General features: G+C 36.7%; 3 protein-coding genes across 6 annotated transcripts in view; 2 read left to right on the plus strand and 1 right to left on the minus strand.

Annotated features, from left to right (window-relative positions):
* The window catches only part of LOC104587363 (uncharacterized), an 86,106-nt gene extending 79,742 nt beyond the window's left edge, over nt 1–6,364 (minus strand). The window contains exon 1 of the mRNA XM_010244941.3: nt 5,801–6,364. Coding sequence (XP_010243243.1) covers nt 5,801–6,255 — 455 coding nt within the window. The 5' untranslated portion in view covers nt 6,256–6,364. The remainder of the gene's footprint in view (nt 1–5,800) is intronic.
* Nucleotides 6,365–12,792: 6,428 nt separating this feature from the next.
* Nucleotides 12,793–19,219, plus strand: LOC148802241 (uncharacterized). Of its 3 annotated transcripts, XR_016082072.1 has the most exons (5): nt 12,793–13,122; nt 13,220–13,297; nt 13,547–13,642; nt 16,207–18,433; nt 18,551–19,219. XR_016082072.1 is itself a non-coding variant. In XM_088897131.1 (4 exons), the coding sequence occupies exons 1-4, from the start codon at nt 12,874–12,876 to the stop codon at nt 16,276–16,278; spliced, it is 348 nt and encodes a 115-aa protein (XP_088753257.1). In that variant the 5' UTR covers nt 12,824–12,873; the 3' UTR covers nt 16,279–16,460. The 3 variants fall into 3 exon arrangements, 2 of the variants coding, with proteins under 2 accessions (XP_088753257.1, XP_088753258.1); XM_088897131.1 differs by lacking the exon at nt 18,551–19,219 and having other exon boundaries at nt 12,824–12,975; nt 16,207–16,460; XM_088897132.1 differs by lacking the exon at nt 18,551–19,219 and having other exon boundaries at nt 12,852–13,102; nt 16,207–16,460.
* A 2,784-nt stretch (nt 19,220–22,003) lies between these two features.
* Nucleotides 22,004–26,727, plus strand: GAF1 (Polymerase/histidinol phosphatase-like protein). 2 transcript variants are annotated; one of them, XM_010244940.3, is made up of 6 exons: nt 22,004–22,547; nt 22,661–22,738; nt 22,838–22,918; nt 24,711–24,865; nt 24,960–26,122; nt 26,476–26,727. In XM_010244940.3, exons 1-6 carry the CDS (start codon nt 22,107–22,109, stop codon nt 26,604–26,606), a joined length of 2,049 nt encoding a protein of 682 aa, XP_010243242.1. In that variant the 5' UTR covers nt 22,004–22,106; the 3' UTR covers nt 26,607–26,727. The 2 variants fall into 2 exon arrangements, with proteins under 2 accessions (XP_010243242.1, XP_019051542.1); XM_019195997.2 differs by having other exon boundaries at nt 22,408–22,547; nt 22,665–22,738.
* The last annotated feature ends 639 nt before the right edge of the window (nt 26,728–27,366 follow it).

Below are 27,366 nucleotides of genomic sequence, written 5' to 3' on the forward strand. Positions count from 1 at the left end.
GTAGAACAAATTTTGTGCTACTTAAAAGGAGCACCTGGGCGAGGAATTTTGTATTGCAATCATGGTCATACTAGAATTGAATGTTTTTCAGATGCTGATTGGGCAGAATCCAAGGAAGATCGAAGGTCTACTTCAGGCTATTGTGTATTTGTTGGAGGGAATCTAGTTTCATGGAAAAGCAAGAAGCAGAATGTTGTCTCACGTTCGAGTGCAGAATCGGAATATAGAGCTATGGCCAAGTCTGTGTGTGAAATAATGTGCATATATCAGCTTCTGACTGAAGTAGGTCTTAAAACTTCAGTACCATCCAAGTTGTGGTGTGATAACCAAGCTGCTCTTCACATTGCATCTAATCCTGTTTTTCATGAACGAACTAAGCATATCGAGATTGATTGCCATTTCGTTCATGAAAAGATTCAACAAGGTTTGATTTCCACAGGTTATGTGAAAACAGGAGAACAACTGGGAGATATCTTCACGAAGGCTCTTAATGGGGTTAGGGTTGATTATCTTTGTAACAAGCTAGGCATGATTAATATCTATGCTCCAGCTTGAGGGGGAGTGTTATAGACTGTATAATTAAAATAGGAAGATGTTACAGACTGTATAATCAAAATAGGAAGTAAATACTAGGGAGATATGATTTACCTTGATTGTAGGACTGATTTGTAGAAATTTGATTAGTCTTCTTTCCTAATATATTCTTTCCTAACATAGAATTTGTAACTTGTATATATACATATGAGATTGATGAATAATACAACAAATTCTTCTTCTTCCTCTGTTTACTCTTATTTTACAGGTTCCATACTGTTCCATAGCCAAGTCATGATTTGAGCATTTTCTTGTTCCCAATCATCAAACCCCGGGGAGTCGGCCGGTGGTTTCTCATCTTTTATGTGCTTCACTTTCCTCTTTGCCTTGAGGAAAACTTCCACTGATTTAGCCCATGGAACATAGTTCTCCCCATTCAGTTTAATTGAGGTCATCTGTACACCTAGGTAGTCAGGGGAAACCACCACACTAGGTTTCTGATCATTAAACCCATCTCCTATTGCTGCCATTGTACTCTTTCACAGTTGCCTCTAACCTGAACTCTCAGCAACAAGCTGACTGCTATGATTCAAAAGCTGATGTTCCAGCACCTATAGCAACCCCTAAACACAACAGTGGGTGCACACGCCTTGTTCTTATTCACACTACTGTTGATTTCACAACACCACGAACCACATAAGCATCAATTTAACACTCACTAATCACATGTAAGCCCTCTTACAACCACTCAATAAGGATTGTGCAACACAAGCACCACAACATAGTCAAACCTGTTACACCCAGTTCAGACTAGTTTAACATTTTTAAGAGGACACTACACAACCACAAAAACTCAGCTATGTCACAGCATTACACCTTACACCACTCGGCCACTTACAGCAGCCCTAACACCACTCAACAACTTACAGCAGCCCTTACACCATTCGGCTACTGTACACACAGCCCGTTCTAGGGCAACAATGAACCTAGTTCTCTAGGTTCTGATCAGTACTATCAGCTTCTTGAAGGGTTTCTACCCAGAAATACCAGCAACACAAGAAGAAGAGATAATCGACCTTCCTTTGAGAGTCTCAACCAACCATTCATTGCTGAAGTCACTTTTCTTGATGAAGAAGATTATGCGCAACAGAGAGAGACGAGCTGTGATGTTTCAGACCTAGGGAGAACCAGTTCTCTCCATTGACTGATCAGAAACGAAGGAAGAAGAGTCACGAACACTGCTGAGGTGCTTTACCAACTGAAGTAGGTCAGGAACATGGCTCTGATACCATGTTTCGAATGCTACTACAGTAACCCGAACCAGGAAGAGAAGAAAAAAGAAGAAAGAAAATAAGGGTTTGTCGAAATCTGATGGACCACCCATACAGTCAACCCCCTTAATCTTTATAGATTCTAATGACCTTTACAAAGACTAAACTACCCTTCCTTAAGTGTGGGGCAGAGTGTCTCTAATAAAACTGCCACATAAGCAAACTACTTAACAAACATAAGATGACTAAACCACCCCTATTCGGCTCACTTTAACAGCTAAAATTAATTGACCCGTTTAAGGATTTCTCAGCTGAGGACATTTATAGAGACTGGAAAAGGTTGCAGCCCAATGACTTAAGCGGGCGCCTCGGCGACTAGGCGGCCGCCTACATTCATCTAATAATTTTTTAAATTTGTATTTTGATATTTTATTAGATGTTTTATTCTTTTAAAATAAAACCGGTTACATACTATCATTATTTTATTATTAAGACAACAAATACAAAGCCTTTTTCTTCTTCTTCAGTTACATGCATAAGGGTTTTTTCGATTCAATTGGAGAGGGAGGAGAACCGAAGACTTCAATCCCCAGCCGAACTCCATCTCACCTCAGCTTCAGCAGGTAAGTTTTTCTCTTCTTCTTCTTCTTCTTCTTCTTCTTCTTCCAGCCCAGCTTCTGCTTCATCCAGCCCAGCTTCAGTCATTTTTTGCTTTTTTTCGAAAAAATAGGGGCTCCACCCCTCTCTTCTTCTTCTTCTTTATTTTTGAAAAAACAGGGACTCCGCCCCTGACTGTTCTCAGTCGATAGTCTCTGACTCTCAGTCCCTTTTTTTTTTCTTTTGAAAAAAACAAGGGTCTATACTCCTCCCTGCCCCTAATCCCCTATACTTCTTCTTCTTCCTCTTCTTCTTCCGCCCCTATACTCCTCTCCTCCCTTCCTAGTTTCGGCACTTATTTATTTATTTTTTTTCAGTTAAAAGTTAGTGCACATGCTTGCTAGTTAGTGTATAGTTAGTGTACTGTGTTCATGCTTGCTAGTTATATGAAATTTATAGTTTTATATTCATTTGAATGATTTATAGAGTTAATAGTTAGTGTACATGCTTGCTAGTTAGCACACAAAACCAATAAAATAGCTTAGAAAAGCATAGATAAAGTAAAAACCCAAGAAAATTAATATTTTAAAATTCCAACGCCTAGGCGCCCTGTGGTCGCCTAACCTCGCCTTGGCACCTTGAAAACTATGAGACCACCAACATAACAAAGGAGATTGGGACTTCTTTCAAATGGACTAGCTGATACTTTAGCTAAACAGGGGATATTGAGGGAAAGGCTATTCCAGGTAGAATTCTAAAAAAGGTCTTTTGGAGTCAGCACCTATTCTGGGGCTGACAGTTGTACGTGAAATTTCCTAATTTGCTTAATGAAGTTACCGTTTCCAATCAAAAAAAAGTCAGTCCAATGGTTATGACTTATAATAAGACTATAAGAATATATTAAAGATTCTTTTTATAAGTTTTCTATTAGGTCTGTACTATTACAATAGAACCTATTGCACTATAACATACTTGTAATTATGTTTTAAAGATTCCATTTAAAGGCTTGCTTTTGTGATGGTCTATAGACTTAAATAGACCATCATGTACTGTGGCATGTCTTTTATAACATTTACGCTTAAGGGTTCATTAGTCATTCGAACCCTCAACCTGAAATTTCGAAGACTCTACAAAGACACAAAGATGCAGTGCGGCTGTGCGAGGACTTTAAGAATCTGCAGATGAAGACAAAGAAATAGAAGAGGAAGATGAAGACAAGCATTCTCCTCAACTCCTCATCTTCTATTTTTTTCCTTGTTTACCCTTATTTTTCATGGTTATTCACTGTGAGAGGGAAATAGGGATAGTATTGCATACCTGAATCAAGATGAGACTTGAGAGTGAGATGAGAGCAATTTCTTTTGGAGTTTTACATGTCCAATGTCCTGCGTCTCGTTCCAATAAGGTATTTCAGCACAAGACCGAGGGTAGAAGCCACTCTTGTGCCTATTCGAGCCTGAAGTTGTAGTTCTTCCGGCTTCAGGTAAGTAAACTGAAAACTTCTTTTTTCCCATTTAATCTCCCTCTTTTTTTCTTTTTGCTTATGATGAAATTTGATTGTCTTCACTTTGAATAATATGCTGCTGATTTGTTGACATTTGGATGAAATGTTTCGACATATTGTATTTTTTTTGTTTTTTTAAACGACATAGGCGATATTTACCGAAATGGTCGAAATATCAACCGACATTTTGTTTTTTTTAATTCAAGTGAGTATGTCTCGACACCAACATAAGTCGGGCGACATTAGCGAAATGTCATGACATTTTAAACCATGGAAAAACCTAGCAATGTGGTAAAGCAAATCAGCTTAAAGCAGTGTAGTGTGGACCATTCTATGCTTAGCAAAGACATACCAATCGAAAAAATTATCTTAGCAGTTTATGGTGATGATATAATCATTACAAGCAATGATGGTGAGGGAATTAGGGAGTTGAAACAGTTTCTGCAACAACGATTTCAGACTAAGGATTTGGAACACCTAAAATATTTTTTGGGTATTGAAGTTGCTAGATCCAAATTTGAAATCTCCCTTTTCCAACGTAAGTATGTTCTAGACTTATTGGAGGAGACAATATTACTAGGAGCTAAACCAATTAAAACTCCAATTGATCCAAATGTGGAGATTTCATATGGTGAAGGGGAGCCCTTGGATGATCCACAAAGGTACAAAAGACTAGTTGGCAAGCTCATTTACCTCACCATTATGAGACCATACATTCATTTAGTGTGGGTGTGGTTAGTCAATTCATGCGAAACTCCAGAACCAGCCACTGGTAAGCAATTATAAGGGTATTGAGATATGTGAAAGGTACTCCTAGCCGAGGGTTGTTATATAAGAAGGGAGGTGAGTTATCCTTAGAAAGGTATTCAGATGCAATCTGGGCAAGGTCCAACACAAATAGGAGGTCCACCACAGGTTATTACACCTTCCTTAGGAGTAATTTAATTTCTTAGAAAAGCAAGAAGCAAATTGTAGTTGCTAGAAGTAGTGGAGAAGCAGAGTATATAGCCATGGTTCATACTACTTGTGAGTTGGTGTGGTTTAAGCGCTTATTATAGGAAATTGGGATAGATGTACCCTCTCCTATTAAGTTGTTTTGTGATAATCAAGTTGCCACCCACATATCCACTAACCCAGTATTCCATGAGAGGACCAAACACATAGAAGTGGATTACCATTTTGTGAGAATAAAATGTAGCAAGTGGAGAAGTTGTTACACACTATGTGAAGTCAGAAGATCAGTTAGCCAACTTTTTCACTAAAGGTGTAAATCGTGCAAGAATGAGTTCTATTTGTAACAAGTTGGAATTCTATGAAATTTATGCTCCAACTTGAGGGCGAGTGTTGAAATGTCTATTTATCTTTTTTTCTGTTTATGGGTGGCAGGGGATTAGTTGAGATTACACATTATGTTTTGTTATTTTTCTCTCCTTTCTTAGTCAGGGGTAAAGCGGTTATTTATTATTTATTTAGTAAATGAATAAAAGTGAGCGGCAGCTAGAGAGACAAACAGACTCAATCTCCACAGCTTTCAGCTCTAGTTCTTCTCATATCTCTCTGTGCCTTTCTCTTTCAGGCCGAGACTAATAGGGAAGATTTCTACCGGTTTCCCCTCTTATTTTATTCTACTTTTATTTAACTTGAAGATTCACAAACCAAATAATTAACCAATGCATAATTTCCATGTTAATATGGCACTCTATCAGAAACATAAATCTTCAAACTAAACCTTCAGAAACTAAATAATTAACCAAAGCAATACCAATGCATAATTTCCATGTTAATATGTCTCTATACCAGACTGAAATTGAAGTACTCTTCAGAATATAATTGCAAAAAAAACGGATAGAGAAACCTAAAAGAGGTTTGAGGTGAGGGAAATGGGGTTTCGAACCTGGATTGATGAGTACCATCAGAGGTCCAACATTCCATGCAAATAGAACAGCTTGTACCAACCACATCGTTCAGATTCGGTTGTGTCGTGGTATTATTTTCTTCACATTCTACTACTCTCTTTGATGATGAAGACGATGCTTCTCCTTGTTCTCTTCTTCTTCTTCGATCCTCTTCTTGTTCTTCTTCATCTTCTACTTCGATGATTTGTGGTGCTGCATTTGCCGGAACCTGAGGAACGAACCCGTCTGCGCCTTGCTCTTGCAGTTCGTTTTCCATGGAAGCATGTTGAACAAAATCTGAAAGTGGGTTTTGTGGAACAATGTCTATCCCTGTAGGTGGAACATAATCTTCGTCATCATCGTCTTCTTCTTCTTCTTCGTCTTCGCCTTCGTCTTCATGTTCATTCTCTGTTTCATCGTCTTCGGGTAGATAAGAGAGATGGCTGTTCGACATGTGATGCAGAAAGGCAGGGAGAGTATACTTCTGTGAGAAGGAAAAGCGTTTCAAAAGGAAGGGTAGGGGGGAGGCGACTCCGACACTGTTGTAGTCCGCAGGTAAAAAGGAGAGGTTTTCCTGCGATTTTCAACCGTTTTATCGCCTGTATTTACAATTTACTTCAGTGACTCGAGTGTCCTGTTTCGACCGAGCTAGATGATTGAAGTGTCAATTACTTATATACCCCTATAGTTTTACGTGGCAAATTTTTTGTTTACTAGATAATATTAGCAAGATTGGCGCCGGCGGGTTCATTGGGTCTCACCTCTACAATAAGTTAATGGCCAAGACTATCCACGAAGTCTTGGTGATTGACGTCTAGGGCTGGCAATTATGGCTGTAACTTGGGCCGGGTTGGCCCGAACCCGATTCTATCGGATTGATGCTCGGGTTAGGGTTAGGGTTGAAATTTAGGAATCCGACTTTATTTCGGGTTGGATTAGGGTTGACCCATTGGGCAACCCCATCCAACCTGCCTCTATAGTATATGTCATATATAAATATATGTTATATATTATATATCTTACATTGATTTTTTTAGATGTACAATAGTTGTATAGCCCTCACTACATACTATCATGTATTTCTTTAAAGATATTACTAAATGAAGAGACTAAAATCTTAATAACATGTTCAATGTTTTTTGAATATTTTATTCTCTATCTCCTCTCTAATGTTTGGTGCCTATAAAAGATCTATCAAAAGCCATAACTCATAGTAATTATAATCATTTCAAACACTTCTTTTTTTATTTTGTATTAAAAGAACTAATAAAAATATCAACAAACAAATACTAATAAAACATAGAATTAATATATAGTGAAAAGTGAGTTAACATTTGAGATTAAATAGTTTTATGAGATTTTAAAGGGGAAGAATGTTGGGTTGGGCCTAACCCAAGCCCAGCCCAACCCGAAGTCAACTTTGGATTGGGTTAGGGTTGAAGGAATTTAATTAGGGTTAGGGTTAGGGTTAGGTTTGGGTAGATTGGGTTGAAGGTCGGGTTGGGTTAGAGTTAGTGTTAGGGGTTTAGAACTTACAGTTGGGCTAGGGTTGGCCTTAACCTAGCCTAACTTGGCTTGACTTGCAGCCCTACTGGCAATCTTGTCCCCAACCCCATTTGACCCACCCAACCCACCTGCCCATACCCACCCAATCTATTGGTAGGTCAGTATGGGTCGAGTAACCCATTAGGGTCAGGGTGGATTGGGTCAAGGGTACCCATTAGGGTTAGGATGGGTTGGGTCAAAGTCAACTCTATCTATACTCACCAAATCTCAAAAAAAGGTGAAGTGACTCAAACTCAGGCTTCCTAGCGGCACCCACACTTCATTGCAATTCCAAACCACCATACCACACTTCATTTTGAGATTAAATGTGAAATAAAATAGAATTTATTAACTGTCATGTTCACATGCAATTTTGCACAAAAAACAATTTTATAAAGTACATTTATGAAAAGGACTTTTATGAAAGCACTTTTATAAAAGTACTTTTACAAAAGCACTTTATGAAAGTAATTTTACAAAAACACTTTTATGAAAGCATAAAAGCACTTTTATAAAAATACTTTTATGAAAGCAATTTTACAAAAATACTTTTACACGAAATCACTTTTATGAAAGCATAAAAGCTCTTTTATAAAAGTACTTTTATGAAAGCACTTTTTAAAAGCATAAAAGCACTTTACGAAAGTACTTTTGTATGAAATAACTTTTATGGAAGTACTTTTATAAAAGCACTTTTATAAAAGTTATGCATTTGCATTTCCTACAATTTATGCTATTTTTTGTAATTTTTTGGTATTTTTCTTCATTCTTTGTAATTTTATGGTATTTTTCTACACTTTCTATAATTTTCTGGTATTTTTCTTCATTTTCTACAAAATGTTTGTGCTTTTTTTTGCATAATTTTTGCATTTTATAGTGTTTTATGCATTTTCTGGTCTTGTTTGATTTTTTTCTACAAAAAGTTCTAAATTTTCTGCAATTTTTAATTTTTTGCTTTTTTTTGGTAATTTAATGGTTTTTTTTTGCATTTTCTACAAAATTTCTACTATTTTCTGCATTTATCTACAATTTTTGCATTTTTTGGTATACGGATTTGACCAGACTTGTTTTTGTCACATGGCAGTCTTGAAAAATAGATCATTCACTCAAAAATTATTTTCGGTATACAGGCCGTCCGACCCATTTTTGCATTTATAGGTGAGGGTAAGTGGGTTAGTATGGTTTAGGGTGGTTAAGGGTTAATGGGTCAAGTGGGTCAATATGGGTGGGTTAGGGTGGGTTATGACTCTTTAACACTGATTGGTGATGGGTCATGGTGGGTTGGTGGATCAATATGGGTGGGTTGGTATTCAACCCTTACCCAACCCAACCCAACCCAAACCACCCATTTGCCACCCCTATTGATGTCTGCAATGACAAGATTGGCGTCGGTAGGTTCATCAGGTCTCACCTATGAGAGAAACTGATGGCCGAAGCTCCCCACAAAGTCTTGGCAACTAGCAATGGTTGAATTTGAGAAACTCTCATCATATTTCAAAGTAACAACTACAAATTGAAAACATGCAAAATTTGGAAAATAAGTCAATTTTAGGAAAGAGTTTGGAAGGGTTTGAAGTAGCCATTTTGATTAAAAATAAGTGCATGGGTATTTTGAACATTCCATGCCTCTTTTTAGAGGATTCTAATAGAGGGGGTCTACTTGCAACTAGAAACTTCAAGGGAGGTTTTAGAGGATTCCATGGTTGTAATTACCAAACACCAAATGAGGTTTTAGCAAAAACTAGAAACTTCAAGGGAAGTTTCATCAATTTACCCTTATTAAATCTACCCTCTTTTTAGGTAACATGCTCGAACTCTAAGCATCGGGCTTGACTATTTTTTCGGCGAAGGTTAGGCTTTCTCAAATAAGCTTAACTAGCCCGAACCCAATCCAGTGATATTACATATAATAAAAATATATATAAATAATATATAATATTAATTTATTAAATTATTTCAAAATTAATATAATATTAGTTTATTAAATTATTGTAGGTAGTAGCTTTTATTTTTAAATTGGACTTCAAACTTTACATAAGGATAGGGCTTGGGCTTGAGCTTGACATATTATGTTAATAGAAAGGCAAAGCCCAACCCTAACAAAAGGTGGTTTTAAAGAAGTTGAGATTGGGCACATTTCAGGGAAGCAAAACCTAATTGAAGTTTCTTCTATATTGTTGCTCGAGTGTGCTCCACTTTGTGTCCTATTGTATCATTTGAATAGTATCTTATAAATAGTTTAATTTATGGCAACTTTTTTTAAACAACCCCTACATTTAGGAAATTAATTAACTATACTCCTACTATTTTAATATTGTCTCAAAGCATGTTATGTTTCTGAGAGTTGTCTAAAACTTCCCCTACCATTAACTTTATGTCACACTCAATCAGATATGACATCACGTGACTGCTTTTTTCAAAATTCCGAAAATACCATTTAGAATCTTTATCTTTCTCACTCACTCTATCCTCACCTCCTTCACACACGGTGGAAACACCCCTACAACCTTAGGTGGTGGTTCTTCTCTCACCTTGTAAAAGGATGACACAAGGTGTATGCAATGAAGACGTCGGATGCGGTGTTGGTGGGTTCAAAATAAATCCACTACAAAGTAAAAAACAAAGGAAAAGAAAGAAAAAAAGAACTCAGCGATGGTGGATTTACCTGCATATATGGCTTGAGAACGACTGATGCAGCAAAAGGGGATTTCAACGAGCTTCTCACCTCATGTTGCTTGCCTTTTGCACAAGGATGGACTCAACGACTAGCAAAAAGGCCAGTAAGAGCAAGACAAATCACTGTTCTGGTAATCCGTCTAGTTCAAAGGGCAGAGCTTATAGGAGGTTGGGGTTCTCATTGGATTAGGGTAGAGATATGGAGAGAATTCTACCAGTGCTGGTTCGATTTGCAGTGGTGGGTAGAAAGCAAGGGAGACAAAAAATGATGGGAAGAAGAAGAGATGGCAAAGGTTGAAGAGTTTTCGCATGAGACAAAGAAGAGAAGGAGTTTTTTATTTCTATTCTAGATTAGAGAAGAGAAGTCGTTGAATCGTTGTCGCCTGAGACAAAGAAGAGAAGCCACTTAATCTTTGTTGCCACTGCATCGAACCAATTCTTGTCCATAGGGGTCCCTTGTTACGTTCAAATGTGTTTGGAGCCATTGACGATATCCTCTTCTCATTCCTTTTGGCTAGGCTCCAAACCGACATGGATTTTTGAAGAACTACCCAAGGCGATGATCATCTCTGTCTCTCGGTCCCATTTTGTAGTGTTTGTGAGCATAGACTGTGGCTCATCCAAGTTAGTCTTTCGTCGATGATAAACATAATATGGCATGGGTTGGAGATGATCAGTACATTAAAAGCGGTGGAATTTGAGTTGTGCAATTTGATGTTGTTTGATCCGAAGTGTTTCGAATCGAAGACACAATCAGATAATCCTGCTAGCTGGACAATGTTAAAGTGGAAGGACGAAGCCGCACACTGAGATTTGCAATCAAGAGAGATGTTAGAGGCCAGAGGAGTTATTCCCCGGGTAGGTACTCTGATGCTCAAGTTAGTTGGGTAGAGAAAGAGGGGATCGGACCAAGCAAGTTGGAATAATGCTGGTCCAAGCTGAAGAGATAGTTGAGAGATATTTAGAGTGTTCTTCCAAAATGTCCCTTACCTCGAGCGGGGAATACCTATTTATAGTTGGGTGTCTATGTTCTAGATGAATAGGACTTCCGGGGTTGTCGGGATGAGGTCATCTGCCAAGGTCTTCGGGAGGATTCCTCTTCCCCGGTGGAGTCCGCTTCCTTGTCCATGTAGGACACTTATTCATAGTCGTGCTCTTCCATTACACGTGGTGTCGACGTGGCTAGAGAGAGAGGACGACCACAGAGGTTGCCACGTGGAATCCTTAGCCAGCTCAACCATCACCCGAATACCACTCCCCCAATCCCGAAGTCGAGGATTGTAGTGCTCGGCTACGACTAGACATAGAAGAGCATTGCGGTCATCGAATAAGGAACTTTAATTTCTTTGAGTTGACTAGCCCAGAGTTAGACCGGTTTGTTGGGCGAACCGGTTGGTTCAATGACAGTTCCATTTCCGAGGCAGGTCGACAGAAGCGTTGTTTCGTCTTCTCGATGTCACGCACTTGCGAAGGTCGGCGTCGTTGATCTGGTTTGGTCTGAACCGTTAGTTGTTTTTATAAAAAGAGGGTAGGTGAGCCATTTCACTTTGTCATTTGAGAAGAGTCTGAACTATGCTTTGAGAAAAGTCTTTCACTTCATCTTCCTTGTCTTCCCTTTTTACTAGGTATACTTTGGGGGGTGAGAGCGATGGTAGTCCTTGGCGTGAGGCGACTAAGGTTAGGGCACCGGAGACCGATGCTAATTTGGTCAAGGTCGGTGATGAGGGCGGCACAAAGGTCCAAGAGATCGGTGCTAATGAGGCAACTGAGGCCAATGTGGAGCCTCAAGAGCGGTTTGCCTCGGCTTCATGTAGTCTTTCCCTGATCGACCTAGCTCAGATTTGGGAAGTGTATCGTATTCTCGAGGAGTACGTACTGAGGTGTCTTGGGATTGGGGAGAGGGCCACTTTAGCTCATCTCAAAGAGATTTGTGTATATGTCCATAGTTTGATAATCGGCCTTAGGTTCCCTTTAGATACCGGGGTAGTGGACATCTTGAGGTGGTATTGGGTCCTACCTGTTTAGTTGATGTCGAACTCGTTTCGGTACCTGGTCGAGTTACTCTGTTATTGCACTCTCAAGGGCATTGAGGTTACCCTGCCGATGTTTAGATATTTTCTCCACTTGAAGAAGCACAAGCAGGGTACTACTATTTGTCGGTAAGACCTAACACCAAGGTGCTTATTGGGGTAGATAAAGTAAACTATTTTTATAATTTTTAGTTTTTATTAGAAAATTGGGAGAAATTTTAATCTTAATTTATTTATTTTACCTTTATAATTATAACTTTATTTCAGTTTTTATAATTATAATTTTAAATTTTATTAATTTTGTTGAAAAAGTTTATTTATTTAGTATTTTTATGCAAATAATAACTCTACTTTGTCAAATAATAAACATGTTTACATTTTTAACATATAATTTTTATATAAAATAAAACACACAAACCATTTAAAGTAGATAAAATAAATCATTTTTATAACTTTCAATTCTTATTAATTTTTTGGGAAAAATTAAATCTTAATTATTTATTTCAGTTTTTATAATTATAAATTTTAATTTATTTAAAATTAAAAAACATTCAATATATAATTTCATCAAACTAGGCACCAATTATTTCCATATCTGTATCGGACGGTATTCACCGATACAATGTAATACGACGACCAGATTCAGAGACATATTGTGCCGATACGTTATACGTATATACGTAGTCCATCTCAAGACTCAATAGCTTCAAACCCGAAATAAACGGTTCGGATTCGAATTCAAATCGAAGCAATATCCCACTCCCGTGCTGTGAAGCCTATGATGAATAGAAGTCATCGTCAGAACTCAGAACACTCGGAAGATGAAGATCATGTCACACACACAGTGTCACAGGTCAGCGGAACGCGCGCGTGTGCGTAAAAAACAAGCAAGAAAAAATGAAGATTTGATTTTACTTTGTCAGGCAAGAAGAAAACGAAGAATTCTCGGTTGTTCGTCGATTTTGTTGTAGAATTTTCCGCCCGCGGGAGAATATAGAATAGAGCGAGAGAAGAAGAAAAGTACAGAGTCAGAAAAACGTCGTGAAGATGGTAAATCTAACCGGATTTTTGTTATGTTTTGCATTAATTCCTTCCTTATGTCTCCATGATGGTTGAAGTGTTTATAGTTTCCCAGGTTTTGATCTTTATTTGTGTGGTTCCTTCCAGGTTTGCTTGGCTTGTTTGTTGCCGCTCTTCCTCGTCCCTATCGCCAACGCCTTGCCATTGCTATTTGATTTCATCATGGTTAGAATTTAGAAATCCTTTGCATGTTTTTTTATCCTCGTTTCGCATCTGGGTTTTCTTCCTTCCTTTCATCCCTTTTCTGAGCTTAGATGATTTCCCCCTTCACTTTTGTCTGTTTTGATTATCTTATTTGATTTTAGTCGTATTGTTTTTTCCACTACCCGTCTTCCCCCATAAGCACGATTCTCTATCTACTTCGCAATTCGCTTTATTGCTTTCTTCTTTTGCTTAATTTCCCCTGTTTTGCAGGCAAAAGTGTATCGTCTTTTCGGTTGGGAATACAGGAAGCCAGAAAGGGCTCCACCAGCTTGTCCGTACAAACCCGTAGCGAGGAAGGATAATAAAGTAAGCCTAATTCATAGATTCCTGCTGTGAAAAAAAGAAGAAATTTATGCCCCATCCTTATTTTTAACTTGTCTGTTAGTTTTTCATATAATCCGCAAACTGCCTAGGACCATAAAATAGAGAAATGCATGGACATAATCTTGAAACTGTTCTTAAATTGATATCGTTGAATTTAAAGAGGAAAGTGTTGTTACAAATATTTCGATGGTTTAGATGTGATACTGTATAGATTATGGAATAACCCAATATTAATATGGCCTGCACAAGAAGGCCGGGACAGTATCAAGGCCATGGATATGCTGGATAAGGTAGTATCTGATGGAAGAGAAAATTGGGGTTTGGTGAGTATAATTTGGAATTGGTTTGTTAAAGAGTAAGTTCATAGTAGAAAATTGCACCTACTGTTGGGTACTAATAGAACAATGATGCCGTCAAACATTGATTGCCTGTTTTTTTTGTGGAGAAAGAACCAGTAAGCTCTACTATGGACCTGGACCCCTGAAAAGAATCTGATGTACAAAAGAACTACTGCTGCTATTGCTACTACTACTACTACTAGTTTTTTTTCTTGTAATGATGTTTTTATTAGTTTTAGAAGGTACTGTTTTTACTGAATGAAGTTTACTGCTATATACTAAGTCATATGTTCATTGTTTATAGTAATTTTCTTTCTTTTGATTTCTAATAAGTTATGAAATGTTTAACGAGTCTATAGCTATTATTTCTTCTTTTCCTTGTCATATATACTATATAGACTTCTTGTGAGTTTAGTTTTTAACTTGGAGCTATATTGGGTTTCTGTATAACTGGTGTGGCTTCTGGTTCTTTGTTGCCCTTTTGGTTATCCTTGTTATAGGAACTACCTTCTCTTCTTTCTTGAAGATCAGGATCAGTAATTGCACCATATTATATATATATATATGTATATATGTATATGTATGTATGTATGTATGTATATACATACACACAAAATATATGGATTTTTTTTTTGTGCTGGGGTAAAGCTACATACATCTGTAGCTTAAAATATATAGATTTTGTTGTTATGATTTATGAATAAAAGAAATAAAAATAAAGGATGTGGTGCCTATACTTATTACTTGCTGTTAACTATACCGGGCAGTTCTCTCTTTCTCTGAGTATATAACCTGTACTTCATTTTCTTATTTTCACGTGCCTACTTTTAATTTGCTGTATTGTATTATTAATTCTCTATACTTTGGACCAATTTGTGAGGAATCTGTGGTCATCCTCTAGCCACATGGACCATTTTTGTATGCCCTCTCTGCATAGTCTTCCTTCTCTTGATGCTTCATCATTCTCTTGTCTAGAATTAGGTGGTTGCTCTCTATTTCTAACTAGAATATCTATATCTAAAAGAAATGTAATGCAACCAAATTTTCTTGAGTCTGGAGCTGTGGCTGAGGTTCTGCATTTCGTTTGTAGGTTCTCTGTTGATCATTGAACCTTGATTTCTGCAATGTGCACCAAGTTGATGAAGTAGCAAATGGATTCTAGGTTTAACCATGATTCTCACTCATTAAATGGTCATTGTTAACCAACTCTGTGATGTCTCGCTTGAATTTTCAATGTATTGCAAGGTTGTGCTCACCTTGTTCTAACATTCAACTCTCATGTTTTAGATATCTATGAACAAGGTTTTCAAACTACATAGGGAATCTGGGGCATGGTGTTTTAGAGATGGTTTAGGAACTATTATCTTAAGTTATTGAAGGCTGGTTAGGACTTGGGATTAGAAACTCTTTAGGGGCCAATCAATTATCATGCCATTTTTTTTTCTGTTTTTTCTATAAATTTCTTTTAATATTATTGAGGGCTTGGATGATGGTGATGATGATATCCCAACTGACATACTGGGTAATCCAGTTATGCTCTTGCATTCCGTTTTCTTTTAGCTAGTTGCCTTTGGTATAAGTCTGGCAAGTGGGTCAGGATAACCAAACTCTCCAGCTAGCAAATAGCTATGAATTTAAGTTATTTATAAAATTTACCATTGAGAGCAACTTAGCAATCACTTTGTGCAAGAAAATGCCAAAGGTTAAGTTTCTTGGGTCCTGGTAGAGATTTATGGCCATGGTATTCTGGCATATATAATGGTCATTCTATATGTGATACATGATAATTATAATATATGCTTATACATAATCTCTATAGATGATTCTTCTTAGTATTAATGTTATCTTGTCTACAAATCATATCCATCCTGTACCATACTCCATATGTATTTTGAATGGTCCAAAAGAACAACCAATTGTGGAAGCATTTGGAAACAAATCATCCAATTGTTTTTGTTATTTTGATTTGATACCTGCCTCTTAATTGCCTATGGATCTTATTTCACAGATAAGAGTTTTTGTCCGACACAACCTGTAGCAATTATACCTTGTGCCACGGATATCTTTTCCTTGTTTCTCCATAAACACCCTTTCAACATAATGCTTTATGTTCTAAGTAAATGCATGATGTTTCAGTCCATGCTGCGGTAGTCCTTTACAGCTTTGTGCAGCATGCGAATGTAACCTGGCAATCCTTGTTCTATGCAGGTGGAGGAGCAAGCCACATTACCCCACTCCATCACACCAACAGTGGGTTTAGATGATAAGAAACAGGACTGATTGAAAGTTGAAGCTTTACTCTTTACAACTAAACAAAACTCGCATTTCTAAATGCTTTTTCTTCTTTTTCTTTCAGAGGTTAATATGATTTCATATATATATATACATATATATATATATAGAGAGAGAGAGAGAGAGAGGAACATTTCCCCTGTTCAATAAAAATGCCCATTGTTACTGGACTTTAGGGATTTTTGTGAATTGCAGACGTGTGTGGAGTGCAATCCATTGTACAACTACTCTAATACTGATTGTAGCAAAAAAGATGAGGAAACGTTGGAGGATTCATCTTGTTGTTTGACAGGTGGTGAAATTTTGGGAGTCTGATCTGCTGACCACAACACATTGCTGGCCACGCTCACCCAGCCGCACAGCCGCATATATCGGTTGTCTTGTGATCACCGATATTATCAACGTGTGGCTGGATGAGCATGGACAGCAATGTGTTGTCAGCATATCCGAACTCAATATTGGATTAGCCTTTGATTGCTGTTAATTCTTGGAAAGTACACTGGGGTGAAAAGTCATACAAAGAATGGATGGAAAATGTCTCGCCTCACTTGACAAATAGATCAATTTCAGCACCTGAAGGAGCTGTTCATTGTATTTGACACTTGAAGGGTCTTTTAGTAATGGAAATGGAATTTATTAGTTGAGTAAACTCCGGATAAGATTTGATTCAAATCTGAATATTGATAATCAAATAGGGATCAAGGTACACCCAGTTCAATCCCATAGGTTTGGTAGGGTTGCAAACAGTATCCGGTTGTCCGTACTCTATCACATTTAAGGTGGTCCCCATTCGATCCATTTGTAATTGTATCATACCCCTTTCCGATATAATATAATCCTTGGTTTGAATGTTGTATTTTTATCAAAATTTAAGTTTTATACAATCATTTTTCAATTCATTTTTCTCATGAAAATACAATATTAGAGTCATTTCTAATTTATTTTTATTTTCACTTTAATTTATTTTATTAATAATATATAATATGTTGCAAGGTTCAAAATATCGATATGCCGGTAGGGGAGTATCGGGCGATATCGAAAGTGTTTTTTTTTTTTTTGCAAAACTGGTTCAGGGGGACCGGTTTAAGGCTCCTCCACCCCTTGAACCGGTCAGAATCCCGATACACCCCCTGTAGGGGCATATTGGGAAGCCATCGGCATGATACGTATCGATACTTTGAACCTTGATATGTTGATCATTTTAGTTTAAGTTATTTATACCATTGAATGCTCGATTGCAATCTGAATTCAATTCAATCCGTTTGCAGTCCTATTTATGCTGATGGATGATGAAAGTGGCTCTCCTCTTTGAACAAATGAATGTATTCATCCTCATGAACTTCAAAAAGAGTCCATGTTTTGGGTTTTGAAGTATATAGGTCGAGGTTGCATTGCTCTAATTTCTGTACCAATGCAACAATATTTATTTGGTGTTGCTGGAGCCTGGAGGTAAATTGATACAACATATTCAATCTATGACATTTGAGAACGTGGTACACCAGGAAATTAGTTGGTTTGATGAACCTGCAGATTCAAGGTAGATTAACCAATTTCTAGCTAACCCCCGAAGTTCCCTCTATACATAGAATTTTCTAGGGGTTTTTACTGTTTAGTCCACCCTCTGAAATCCTAGTTCCACTGTACAGTTGGGGGTAGGTGTCAGATCAGAATTGATGCCAATTCACGGGTAGGTATTGGTGTTATAGGTGGAGGTGTTTATAATTTTGAATTATTATAGGTCTGCAGTTTAAGTCAGAATTCTGAGGTGGAGTGCAGTTTACTTATCCCATTTTTTTTTCTAATATATTAAGACAAGAAAGTTCTGATTCCATTTCAGTGGGGCTATTGGTGCAAGGTTATCTGCCCATGCTTCAAATGTGCAGTGTCTTGTAGGTGATGCCTTGACCTTGATGGTTCAGATCATATCAACACTCATAGCAGGACTTATTATAGCATCTTTGGCTAATTGGAGATTGGCACTAATAGTTTTGGTTTTGTTACCATAGGTGGGTCTGCAAGGATATGCTCAAATGAAGTTTCTGCAGGAGGGATTTAGTGCAGATGTCAAGGCTATTTCCCTTACTCTATTGTTAGGTTGATGCATTGAAAGAATTAGATGATGGGGTTTCCAAAAACACACATGGTAATTTTGATTAACACTAATTATAGATTTCAGCAGTAATGGTTGTAATGTGATTTCCAAATAATATACATTGCAGAAATTGTTGGGCTGCTAAGAAAATTATCAAATCTCTTACAGGTAATGTATGAAGAAGCAAGTCAAGTTGCAAATGATGCACTAGGTAGTATTAGAATAGTTGCACCGTTCTGTGCAGAGTCTAAACCAGAAAAAATGTGATGCTCCAATGAAACACGGAATCCAACTTGGAGTCGCAGGCAGCAGAGGATATGGTTCTCCTTGTGCTTTTTTGCACTAGTGCTTTATACTTCTACTTTGGAGCTATTCTTGTGCAACATGTTTTCATGCAACATTTGGACAAGTTTTCAAGGTAATGGAACTGTGATGATTTGTTTTCTTGTTCCTATTTCTCAGTAGTGTTTGTTTTCGTTTCTAATGGCCTGACTTTTGCGGGTTTTCTTTGCCTTTGACAATATCAGCATCTGGAATTTCACAAACTAGTGCAACAGCTCCTTTTTTTTTTTGATAAATTGCAATGGCTCTATATACGAACAACGCAAAAGATTCAACTACTTCTGTTTTCAACATTCTAGACAGCAAATTTAGTCTGCGTTTGGAAACGATGCAAATAAGTGTGAATGCAAATATGTAGTGTAAAGTGGTTTATGTAAATCGTAAAGTTGGGTTAATTTTGCATTGACAAATTTACCTTTTTACCAAATAGACTTTTCACTATGATGGATGCAAACACAAATTCCAATAAAACCTATGCTTTTTTTTATCAAAAGCTCACTTGAATGCAAATTCACTTCTTTATTATTAATGTACTTTTACATCTTATCGTCAATGTAAATATGTATTGGAAAATGCATTTTCTGTCATTTGTCAATATATAAATGTCATGTTGCCAAAAACATGCAAAAGTGAACTAGACTACCAGAGTGCAAATTTATCCTGAATTGGGATTTACACTCCATTTGCATAATTTCCAAGCACAGCCTTAAGATTGATTCAAGCAGTGAAGAAGGTATGACCCTGGCTAATGTCGAAAAGGTCATATTGACCTCAAACCAGTGTTTTAACAGCACAAGGTGAAAAAAATCACACTATTAGCTCAAATTTAAATACATAAAATTAACATATAAAACATATTCAAAGTGACAATTACGAAGATAAAGTAAAAAAAAAATAATAGCATACAAAACATATTCAAGTATGTCAAACTTTTAATTTCTTTATTTCTTTCTCAATTGCATTATTTCAAATAGTTAATGTGGTATTAGTGTATTATATCTTTCATTCCTATTTCTACAAGCTGCCTTTATACCAAGCCCCTTGAGGCAAGTCCAAACAAGTCCATGTTAGGATTTTAAAATTCTCAATCCCTAAAAAATGATATTATCTTTTATTATGATGACTGAATGAGCCCCGTATTTTCTAATGTTATTCATTCATTCATTCATTATGATAAAAGATATTTCTAAAAGATAATTAAAATTATAAAAATCATTATTTAGGGATTAAGAATTTTAAGATTTTAATATGGACTTGTTTGAACTTGCTTCAAAGACTTAGTCAAGGCCTCGAGGGTCCAAGCCCAACTACCATGCTTAAAAAATACACTAAAAAGTGAAAAAAATATTAAAAAAAAAGGCAAATACCTGGGTTGAGGTGCAAGGACTACTAGGTGCATGCCTTTTGAAAGTGGTGCATCTAGGACCTAGGCCATGCGTCTTGCCTGTGCGATTAGGCATGCCTTTTAAATCATTGCTTCAAACATGTTAGCATCAGATACCTAACACATTCAGATGTGCAGATCTTGGAAGAATAACATTTTCATATATAGGATCCAAAGATCCTTTTGCTCAATAAGGCTACAAGTGCATTGGATGCAAAATCAGAGTGTGTGGTGCACTGTGCATGAAGCATTAGAGAGAGTGACAGAAAATAGAACTGTTGTTGTTGCTCACCGTTTCTTTACAATGAAGGGGGCTGATAATAATTGAAGTTGTGAAGAATGGTGTCATTGCCAATAAGGCGAGAATGGAACACATGATGATATCAGATGGTGCCTATGCCTCTATAGTAGCACCCCCCGGTGGCCTCATGCTTTCACTACGTCGAAAATAATATTTTCAAACCAGCAAGCCTCGACTTTTCCATAAAGTATCTTTCACAATTTTTTTTTTTTTTTGTTGCAGTTAAGTTCTATTTCCTTTCTTGTTTGAGTTCATCTTGTACACTGAGGCTAATGTTCCATTATCGTTTGAGTAATTTTTCGATCATGTATGTGTTTGGTTTCGTTTATGTTTTTTCATTCAACATTTGTACTTTATTTGTTTGTAAAATCAATAAAGATAATAATTACAACCGTTTATGACAAGTAAGTGTCATTAAGCGCCATTAGGCATCACATCAGTGTAACAGTGAAAAACGTTTAATCATTAGTAGAAGTTTTAAAAAATAACTTCCCCAAATGGTAAGCATGTACAAAAAACAAAATCCACTTTCGTCATTCTCGATTCATACGAAAGAACAAGAGAGGAAAACTAAGGTAATGCCTATGTGGCAGAGTTTATTGAATAAACGCCATGAAATGGTGCCGAATTAGTTTTTTTGTTCATTTAGTTGAGTCCCAACTATTGATGTTTGCAATGTATCAGTCCCCTGTCAATAACCTTGTTAGAAACTCATTGCCACTCTCCTATAATCATTGTTCCATCTTGTAACCATCATTATAATTGTCATGAATCATTGCAACTAGATAAGAAGCCGAAACTCATCAACACCTCTTTGTCTTGGCTGTTGTAAATAGTCCATGAGTTGCCCGAAATTAAAAAAGGTGCTAGCCCAAAATAAAATTAATAGTTAATGCTTGGACATCTCTTTAAGAGTTGCTTCTTGTAATTCTACATTTAGTTTTGCTTTGTAAAACAAAAATAACCATTAGTGCTTGACCATTGGCCGATGTGGAACATTACATTCATTCAATTTTCAGATAAAATAGAGAAATATGTCAAAAAATCATAAAAAAAGAATAGATCATGAATTTAGTCATCCTATCGAAAAATCTAGACATCCTATCGAAAAATTCAGAAAAAGGAAAAAATTTTAGACTTTTTCTTTTAATATATATATATATTAAAAAAAAGAAAAATAAATTGTAAAAGGGATGTTCATGATTGTTTAGTTATTTAGGGCTATCAACGGATTGGGTGAGTTGGATTCAAGTACAATCAAAACTGACTAACAAAAAATATTAAAGATTTATAATTTTAGATTCAATACTAACTGATTTTAGACAATGCCACATCAATACATCAAATTAATCTTACCCTGATCCAAACAACTGGCTCAGTTTAGAAGGAATACAAATACAAATATATAAAGTACAAAATTTTATATATGTATATATACAGTAGATATTTATATTTATATTTATGGTTCAACTTAAAAAAAATTTAAATATAAATATATACAATACAATTACATACAAAATAATATAAAATAGAAGGTTTTGCCCTGCACATATTTGTATTTATACTCCTTAGTCGAAAAACCCCAATTTTAAAAGCAAAACCCAAAACCCATAAGCGTAAAAAGTCTGTGCTGCCGCCTAGCTCTAGTTCGCGCGGGTCTCTGCAGTTGGTGAGGTAACAAGTGAAGAGAAAGAGGAATGGGGTTCTTCGACCTCAACGTGCCTTACCTGGAGGGAGGAGGATCAGAAAAACATGTACCCAATAAGAGCAGCAAGAAGGACACGAGACTAAAGATTGTAGTGAAGGCAATGGAACTCGGCTACACTGGAGTCGCTTTTAATCGTTCCATCAAAGGCGTCATGTCCGATTCCGATCGATGCACCATCTCTCTCTTTCCTCTCTCTTCTCTTCTCAAAGTGGCCCCCTCTCTCTCCACCTCCGTTAAGTTTCACAGAGAGCTCTTGGGACTTCCTTCATCCTCTCCCTTTCGTCAGTATACTCGTTTGACGGTCATTGTCGACAGCTCTCTTCAGATTCGCGCCTTGAATTCCGGAAATCCTGTGCTCAAGACTTACGATTTGGTTGCTGTTCGCCCTCTGAATCAGGTTACGTTTGAAGAAGCCTGCAAGGTTTCTGAGGTTTGTGGGGCACAGATCTTTCTTTTTTGCTTTTTACAATTTGTTTCTTTCAATTCTATCGTGAATCATCAATGTAAAGTGGACCTTATCTTCGCTTCAAACTTCCGACGTAGGTAGATTTGATTGCAATAGATTTCTCTCAGAACCTACCATTTCGTTTGAAGCTACCCATGGTCAAAGCAGCAATAGAGGTTTCTTCTTCACTTCTCAAAGGTTTTTATTTTATTTTTCTTATTCTGTTTTATTGAAGAATGAATCCAATAAACTTTTACTTGCATATCAATGTGCAGCGCGGGATATATTTCGAGATTACCTACTCTCCCCTTATCTCTGACATTCAAGCTAGGAGGCAAATGATTTCAAATGCAAAGGTGCGAAATCATGTATAATTGGATATAAATATTCGCTGCTTGTTGTGTCTCAAATTGTTAGTCGTTTCTTTTTTTTTTTTGATAAATAGTCTCAAATTGTTAATTGTTGCTCATATTAATAACTTTCCTTGTCTTGTTTTCATATAAAATAATATCTTCTATATTGATTAGTGTCATAAAATGAGGACAATTTTCCTCTCTGCAGTCATGCTTCTTAGGCTAGTTCTGCACTTTTTTACTGAAATAAAACAGAAACAAATGAAGCAAAAGATAAAAGAAATTTTGTACATGTCCAATGCCAAATCAAAATCCTTCATGTTGTTTGTGTGCTGCTGGTAAGGCACGTCAATGCTCTTTTATTGCTGGATAAAAAGGTGGGAAGTGAACCATTTTCTCAAAAGATGACTCCCAAACCCAATGTGATTTTATGAACCTGGGCTTGTATTGCTACTTCCTTTTTCTTATGCAATCACCTTGGTGATTGTTGCATCTTTTTCTTTGTTCTTGTAGCCAGCCTCCTTGCTAAGGTCTGGTGCTCTATCTTCTTTCTGACAATATTGTATTGTTATCTATTGAAAAACGAGTTTATATGGAGACTACACTACATACACACAATTGTGGTCTATTATCCCACATTTTGAACAGGTAGTTTATTGATATTCATCTTTTTTTTTTTTGCGGCTTGAGTTATTGAACATATTCTTAAAAGGTAATATCTTCGTTTAGGGTCTACATAGCCATAGAATGGTCTAGGCTTGTTATAACTCATAACTATTCAGGCGTCTCATTTTCTGATGGTCAATCCCAACCATTAAATAAATGCAGCAACTATATAGAGAGCCATGATGGGGATGAGCCTATACTCTATAGCAAAAATGTGTGCTCAGATACGAAATATACATTCAGACAACAATCAAACCATAAAGGAAAAGATAGTGGCCTAGGCATTACAAAATTGAGAGAACATCAGACCATCAAATTTCTTTATCTGGAAGACCAGCAAAAGACTTTGCACTTCCACCTTTCCCATGACCAAGCTGACTCTGAGATTTCTTTCTTTCTAGATGTCCCAGTAGATAGAGAAGGGCACAAAATTCTGTAAGATATGACTTGTGCTTGCTAAACAATTGACCAACCAAGATAAGATCAGTAATGAAATCCTACTAGGAATAAATCAGTTAAAATGACACATGAAAGATATTGGGTGACAATAGGAAAAACTGTCCTCTGAACATTTATCTTACCATAGTATCATTTGATAATATCAAAAGGAAAATTAACTATGAGTTTATCAATTGAATTGGACATCTACAGAGGGTATCTCTTGCTTTGTTACTTGAGAAAACGAGCAGGTATGCTAGTAATAGGACTGAACAAGAAATGCTTGTATTGGGAAGTATATCATCATTTCCAGTATGGTTTCTAGTAAAGAAAAATCAAAAGTTGCATCCACATTCAGTTGTGAGTTATTATGTAACACTTTCTTGGAAGATCCAATAGGAGCAGTTGGTATTCGTTATTCAGAAAATTTGAACAAAATAAATACATTTGATAAAAAAATATGGGCATTTTTTGTTTATTAATCTCAATGAGTGAATTTTTTTGGGACATTGATGTGGAGTTTCAATTTGACAAGATTTGGTGGCAGAACAAGGAATAGCTGGATTCATTTATTTAAACCTCCATGTGTATCTTGTGCATGCTGTACTTTGTCATTTAGAGTGAGCATTAATTTACTCATCTAATATATAATCTACAACCTAACAATCAAAAACATGTATACAACCTTCAGTTGCTGGTGGACTGGACACGAGGGAAAAATCTCATTTTCTCAAGTGCTGTCCCTACCGTAAATGAACTTAGAGGGCCATATGACGTTGCAAATTTATCATCATTGTTTGGCCTTTCTATGGAACGAGCTAAAGCAGCTATTTCCAAGAACTGCAGGTATGTTAAATTGCAGAATTGCTGGTGTTCCTTTTCTTTTAAGAAATAGAACTTGGATTTTTAGATTCTCTATCTTCTATTTTATATTTTGCAGGACCCTGATAGCTGGTTCTTTGAAGAAGAAGAAATATTTCAAGGAGGCCATAAAAATTGAAAAAATTTCATCTGGGGAACAGATGAAGTCGGAGCCTTGGTTTGTGGAATGTCATAATTGGGATCAAATTTCTAGTGGTGATGGTGATCTTCTGTTAGATGATATTTCCAAGATGTTCTCTTCATCTGCTGAAGACCCCAAGATTTTAAAAGCCATTGATTTTACTTCAATCTCAGAAGGAACACTGTTAAACAATATGCAATTAATGGATTCAGTGTATGGCACTGGAGCTGAATTGCAGGCACCAGATAATACTTCAGACCTGTTACATGCAGCCAAGAATCCTGAGGGATTAGCTGCTGTTGTTAAAGTGTCCAATCAATCAAATTGCATCAATGAAGTTCCTAATGAAAATTGGACATCTCCGTTAAAGCATCAAACCTCTGGTTCTGAAGGTTTTCTGGAGCCTGTGACACCAAATGATACATCAGCAGTTTTCATTGGTTCCCAGAAAGAGACTCCTAAACCATGGGATGGGGAGCTTAGGAGTTCAAATAGGTGTGACCCCATTTTGGCTACAGTTGGAACAGAACTGCATGATATAGCGTCCAGAGATCTCATGACTACCTCTGAAAATCCTGCATTTCCAGGTGATACCACTATAGTTCCTGCTTCTGATGCATGCAATGAGCCTATGGAGTCTGGTATGTTGGATGTGGTTTCACCATCAAAGTGTATTTCTCCTATTGAAGGCGATCTGGTATCATCGGTTGATACTCTGGAACACTCTACTCCATCCATGGACATTGGGTGTTTGCAAAAAAATGTTGATGCAGTTTCAGGTGTCCAGGATATTAGAATGAAGTCAGTCATAGCTGAGAGAGTAGACCAGGAGCAAAGAGACTTTCATTTGAGTGTATCTAATGTGCCTTTGCAAGATGGTTTTGCAAAAGCAGAAGGGATTGAGGAGCATGGAGATGGTGTAGTTCCTCTTATAGGTGAGATGCAGTTCCCAGAATCTTATGATGAGATGAAAGGAGATGCAGACTTGATCTTAGACGATGAGCCACTAAAGGAGGTTTTAATTGAAACAGAAGAGCAAAAAGGAGTTAACTGTCAAAAGACTCAAAACAACACCATGACATTGGACAAGTCTAAATTGGGTAAGGGGCTTACCTTGATTTAAACTTCATTCCATAAGATTAAAATTCTATGATTTTACTTTAGGACTTGGTGCCTGCAGTATTATTTGAAAGAATATAGCCTTTTATCTGAAATGTTTTGATGCTTGGGCTTGCTAAGTATTGTTTAACAAAAATTTCACTTTATTGTCAAATATTAAGTTTCATCAGTGAATAAACTCATAATTTCTGCTTATCTGATTCTTAAAATTTGTTTGAGTTGGGATTTGGGATCATCATTTTATCCTCTCCTAATATGAGTTAGCGCTGTAATTATTTTTTACTTACATATTATTTCAGTGATTACTTATTGCTTCCTGTTCTGTTTTGTGCAGGTAAAAGTAGATTACGAAGGATAAGTTATAGGCCTTCGCCATTTCCTTTCAAGTGTTTGTTGAAACATGTTCTATTCAAGAAATCTCGAAAAATAAAAAACAGGATAAGAATCCCCTCTCATATTTGTTAATTTCTTATTTTTATCTGCAGTAGTAAAGAGTAGCTGTTGATGTATTTCTTTACCTAGCTAATTTTTATGTGTAGCAGTTATATTTTTTTTTATAAGTGATATCATTTGATTAATGCCTAAATTTGGTAAGAGAAAATGGTTTGAACATAGAAGATTGGCGATATGCTTTGTTATTATCTTGTAGATAGGAGGTTGTATATATTTTGTGCTTTCATTTGGACAAGCGGTTTTAATCGTCATCATCATCATAAATTATCCTTGTTAGAGCTAGCTGAATAAGGGTAGATTAGTTATTTTATTTTTGTTAAGTTATGTGCTTATGTGGTAGTTTTAATAGAGACTTCCTGTCCCATACTTAAGTGGGGGGCACTTTAGTCTTTGTACAACTAATTAGAGGCTATTTCATATTAGGGTTGACTGATAGGGTTTAAGCTATCAGATTCGACTATTCCTTTTCTTCTTCTTCTTCTTCTTCTTCTTCTTCTTCTTCTTCCTCTGGTTCGAACTGCTGAAGCCACTGAGATAACATGGTATCAGAGTAGGACGTTGCTCTTTAAATCTCTGCTCGTGACTGTTGCTCCTTTTTGTTTGTGACTTCTTTTTCTTCTCTCTGGACTGCAAATGGAGAACACAGACTCGACTTAGGTCTGAGAACACTTCGGCCTCTCTTTCTCTGCTTAGAACTTGATTGCCTTTCAAGAGAATAACTCCAGAAATAAGTGGATGGTCGACTGAATCTCTCCATCAAGGTTGGTTATCC

Source organism: Nelumbo nucifera, chromosome 2 (assembly GCF_055504915.1).
Source record: "Nelumbo nucifera cultivar China Antique chromosome 2, China Antique-T2T, whole genome shotgun sequence".
NCBI classification, from domain to species: domain Eukaryota; kingdom Viridiplantae; phylum Streptophyta; class Magnoliopsida; order Proteales; family Nelumbonaceae; genus Nelumbo; species Nelumbo nucifera.

What these genes read in the sequence shown, in the direction of transcription:
- GAF1 (XM_010244940.3), top strand. Translation starts at nt 22,107, where the DNA reads ATGGGGTTCTTCGACCTCAACGTGCCTTACCTGGAGGGAGGAGGATCA. An exon ending in AAGCCTGCAAGGTTTCTGAG is followed by an intron (nt 22,548 to 22,660) that starts GTTTGTGGGGCA and finishes CTTCCGACGTAG; the next exon opens with GTAGATTTGATTGCAATAGA. An exon ending in TGGTCAAAGCAGCAATAGAG is followed by an intron (nt 22,739 to 22,837) that starts GTTTCTTCTTCA and finishes ATCAATGTGCAG; the next exon opens with CGCGGGATATATTTCGAGAT.
- LOC148802241 (XM_088897131.1), top strand. Translation starts at nt 12,874, where the DNA reads ATGAAGATCATGTCACACACACAGTGTCACAGGTCAGCGGAACGCGCG. An exon ending in ATTTGATTTTACTTTGTCAG is followed by an intron (nt 12,976 to 13,219) that starts GCAAGAAGAAAA and finishes GGTTCCTTCCAG; the next exon opens with GTTTGCTTGGCTTGTTTGTT. An exon ending in TAGCGAGGAAGGATAATAAA is followed by an intron (nt 13,643 to 16,206) that starts GTAAGCCTAATT and finishes TGTTCTATGCAG; the next exon opens with GTGGAGGAGCAAGCCACATT.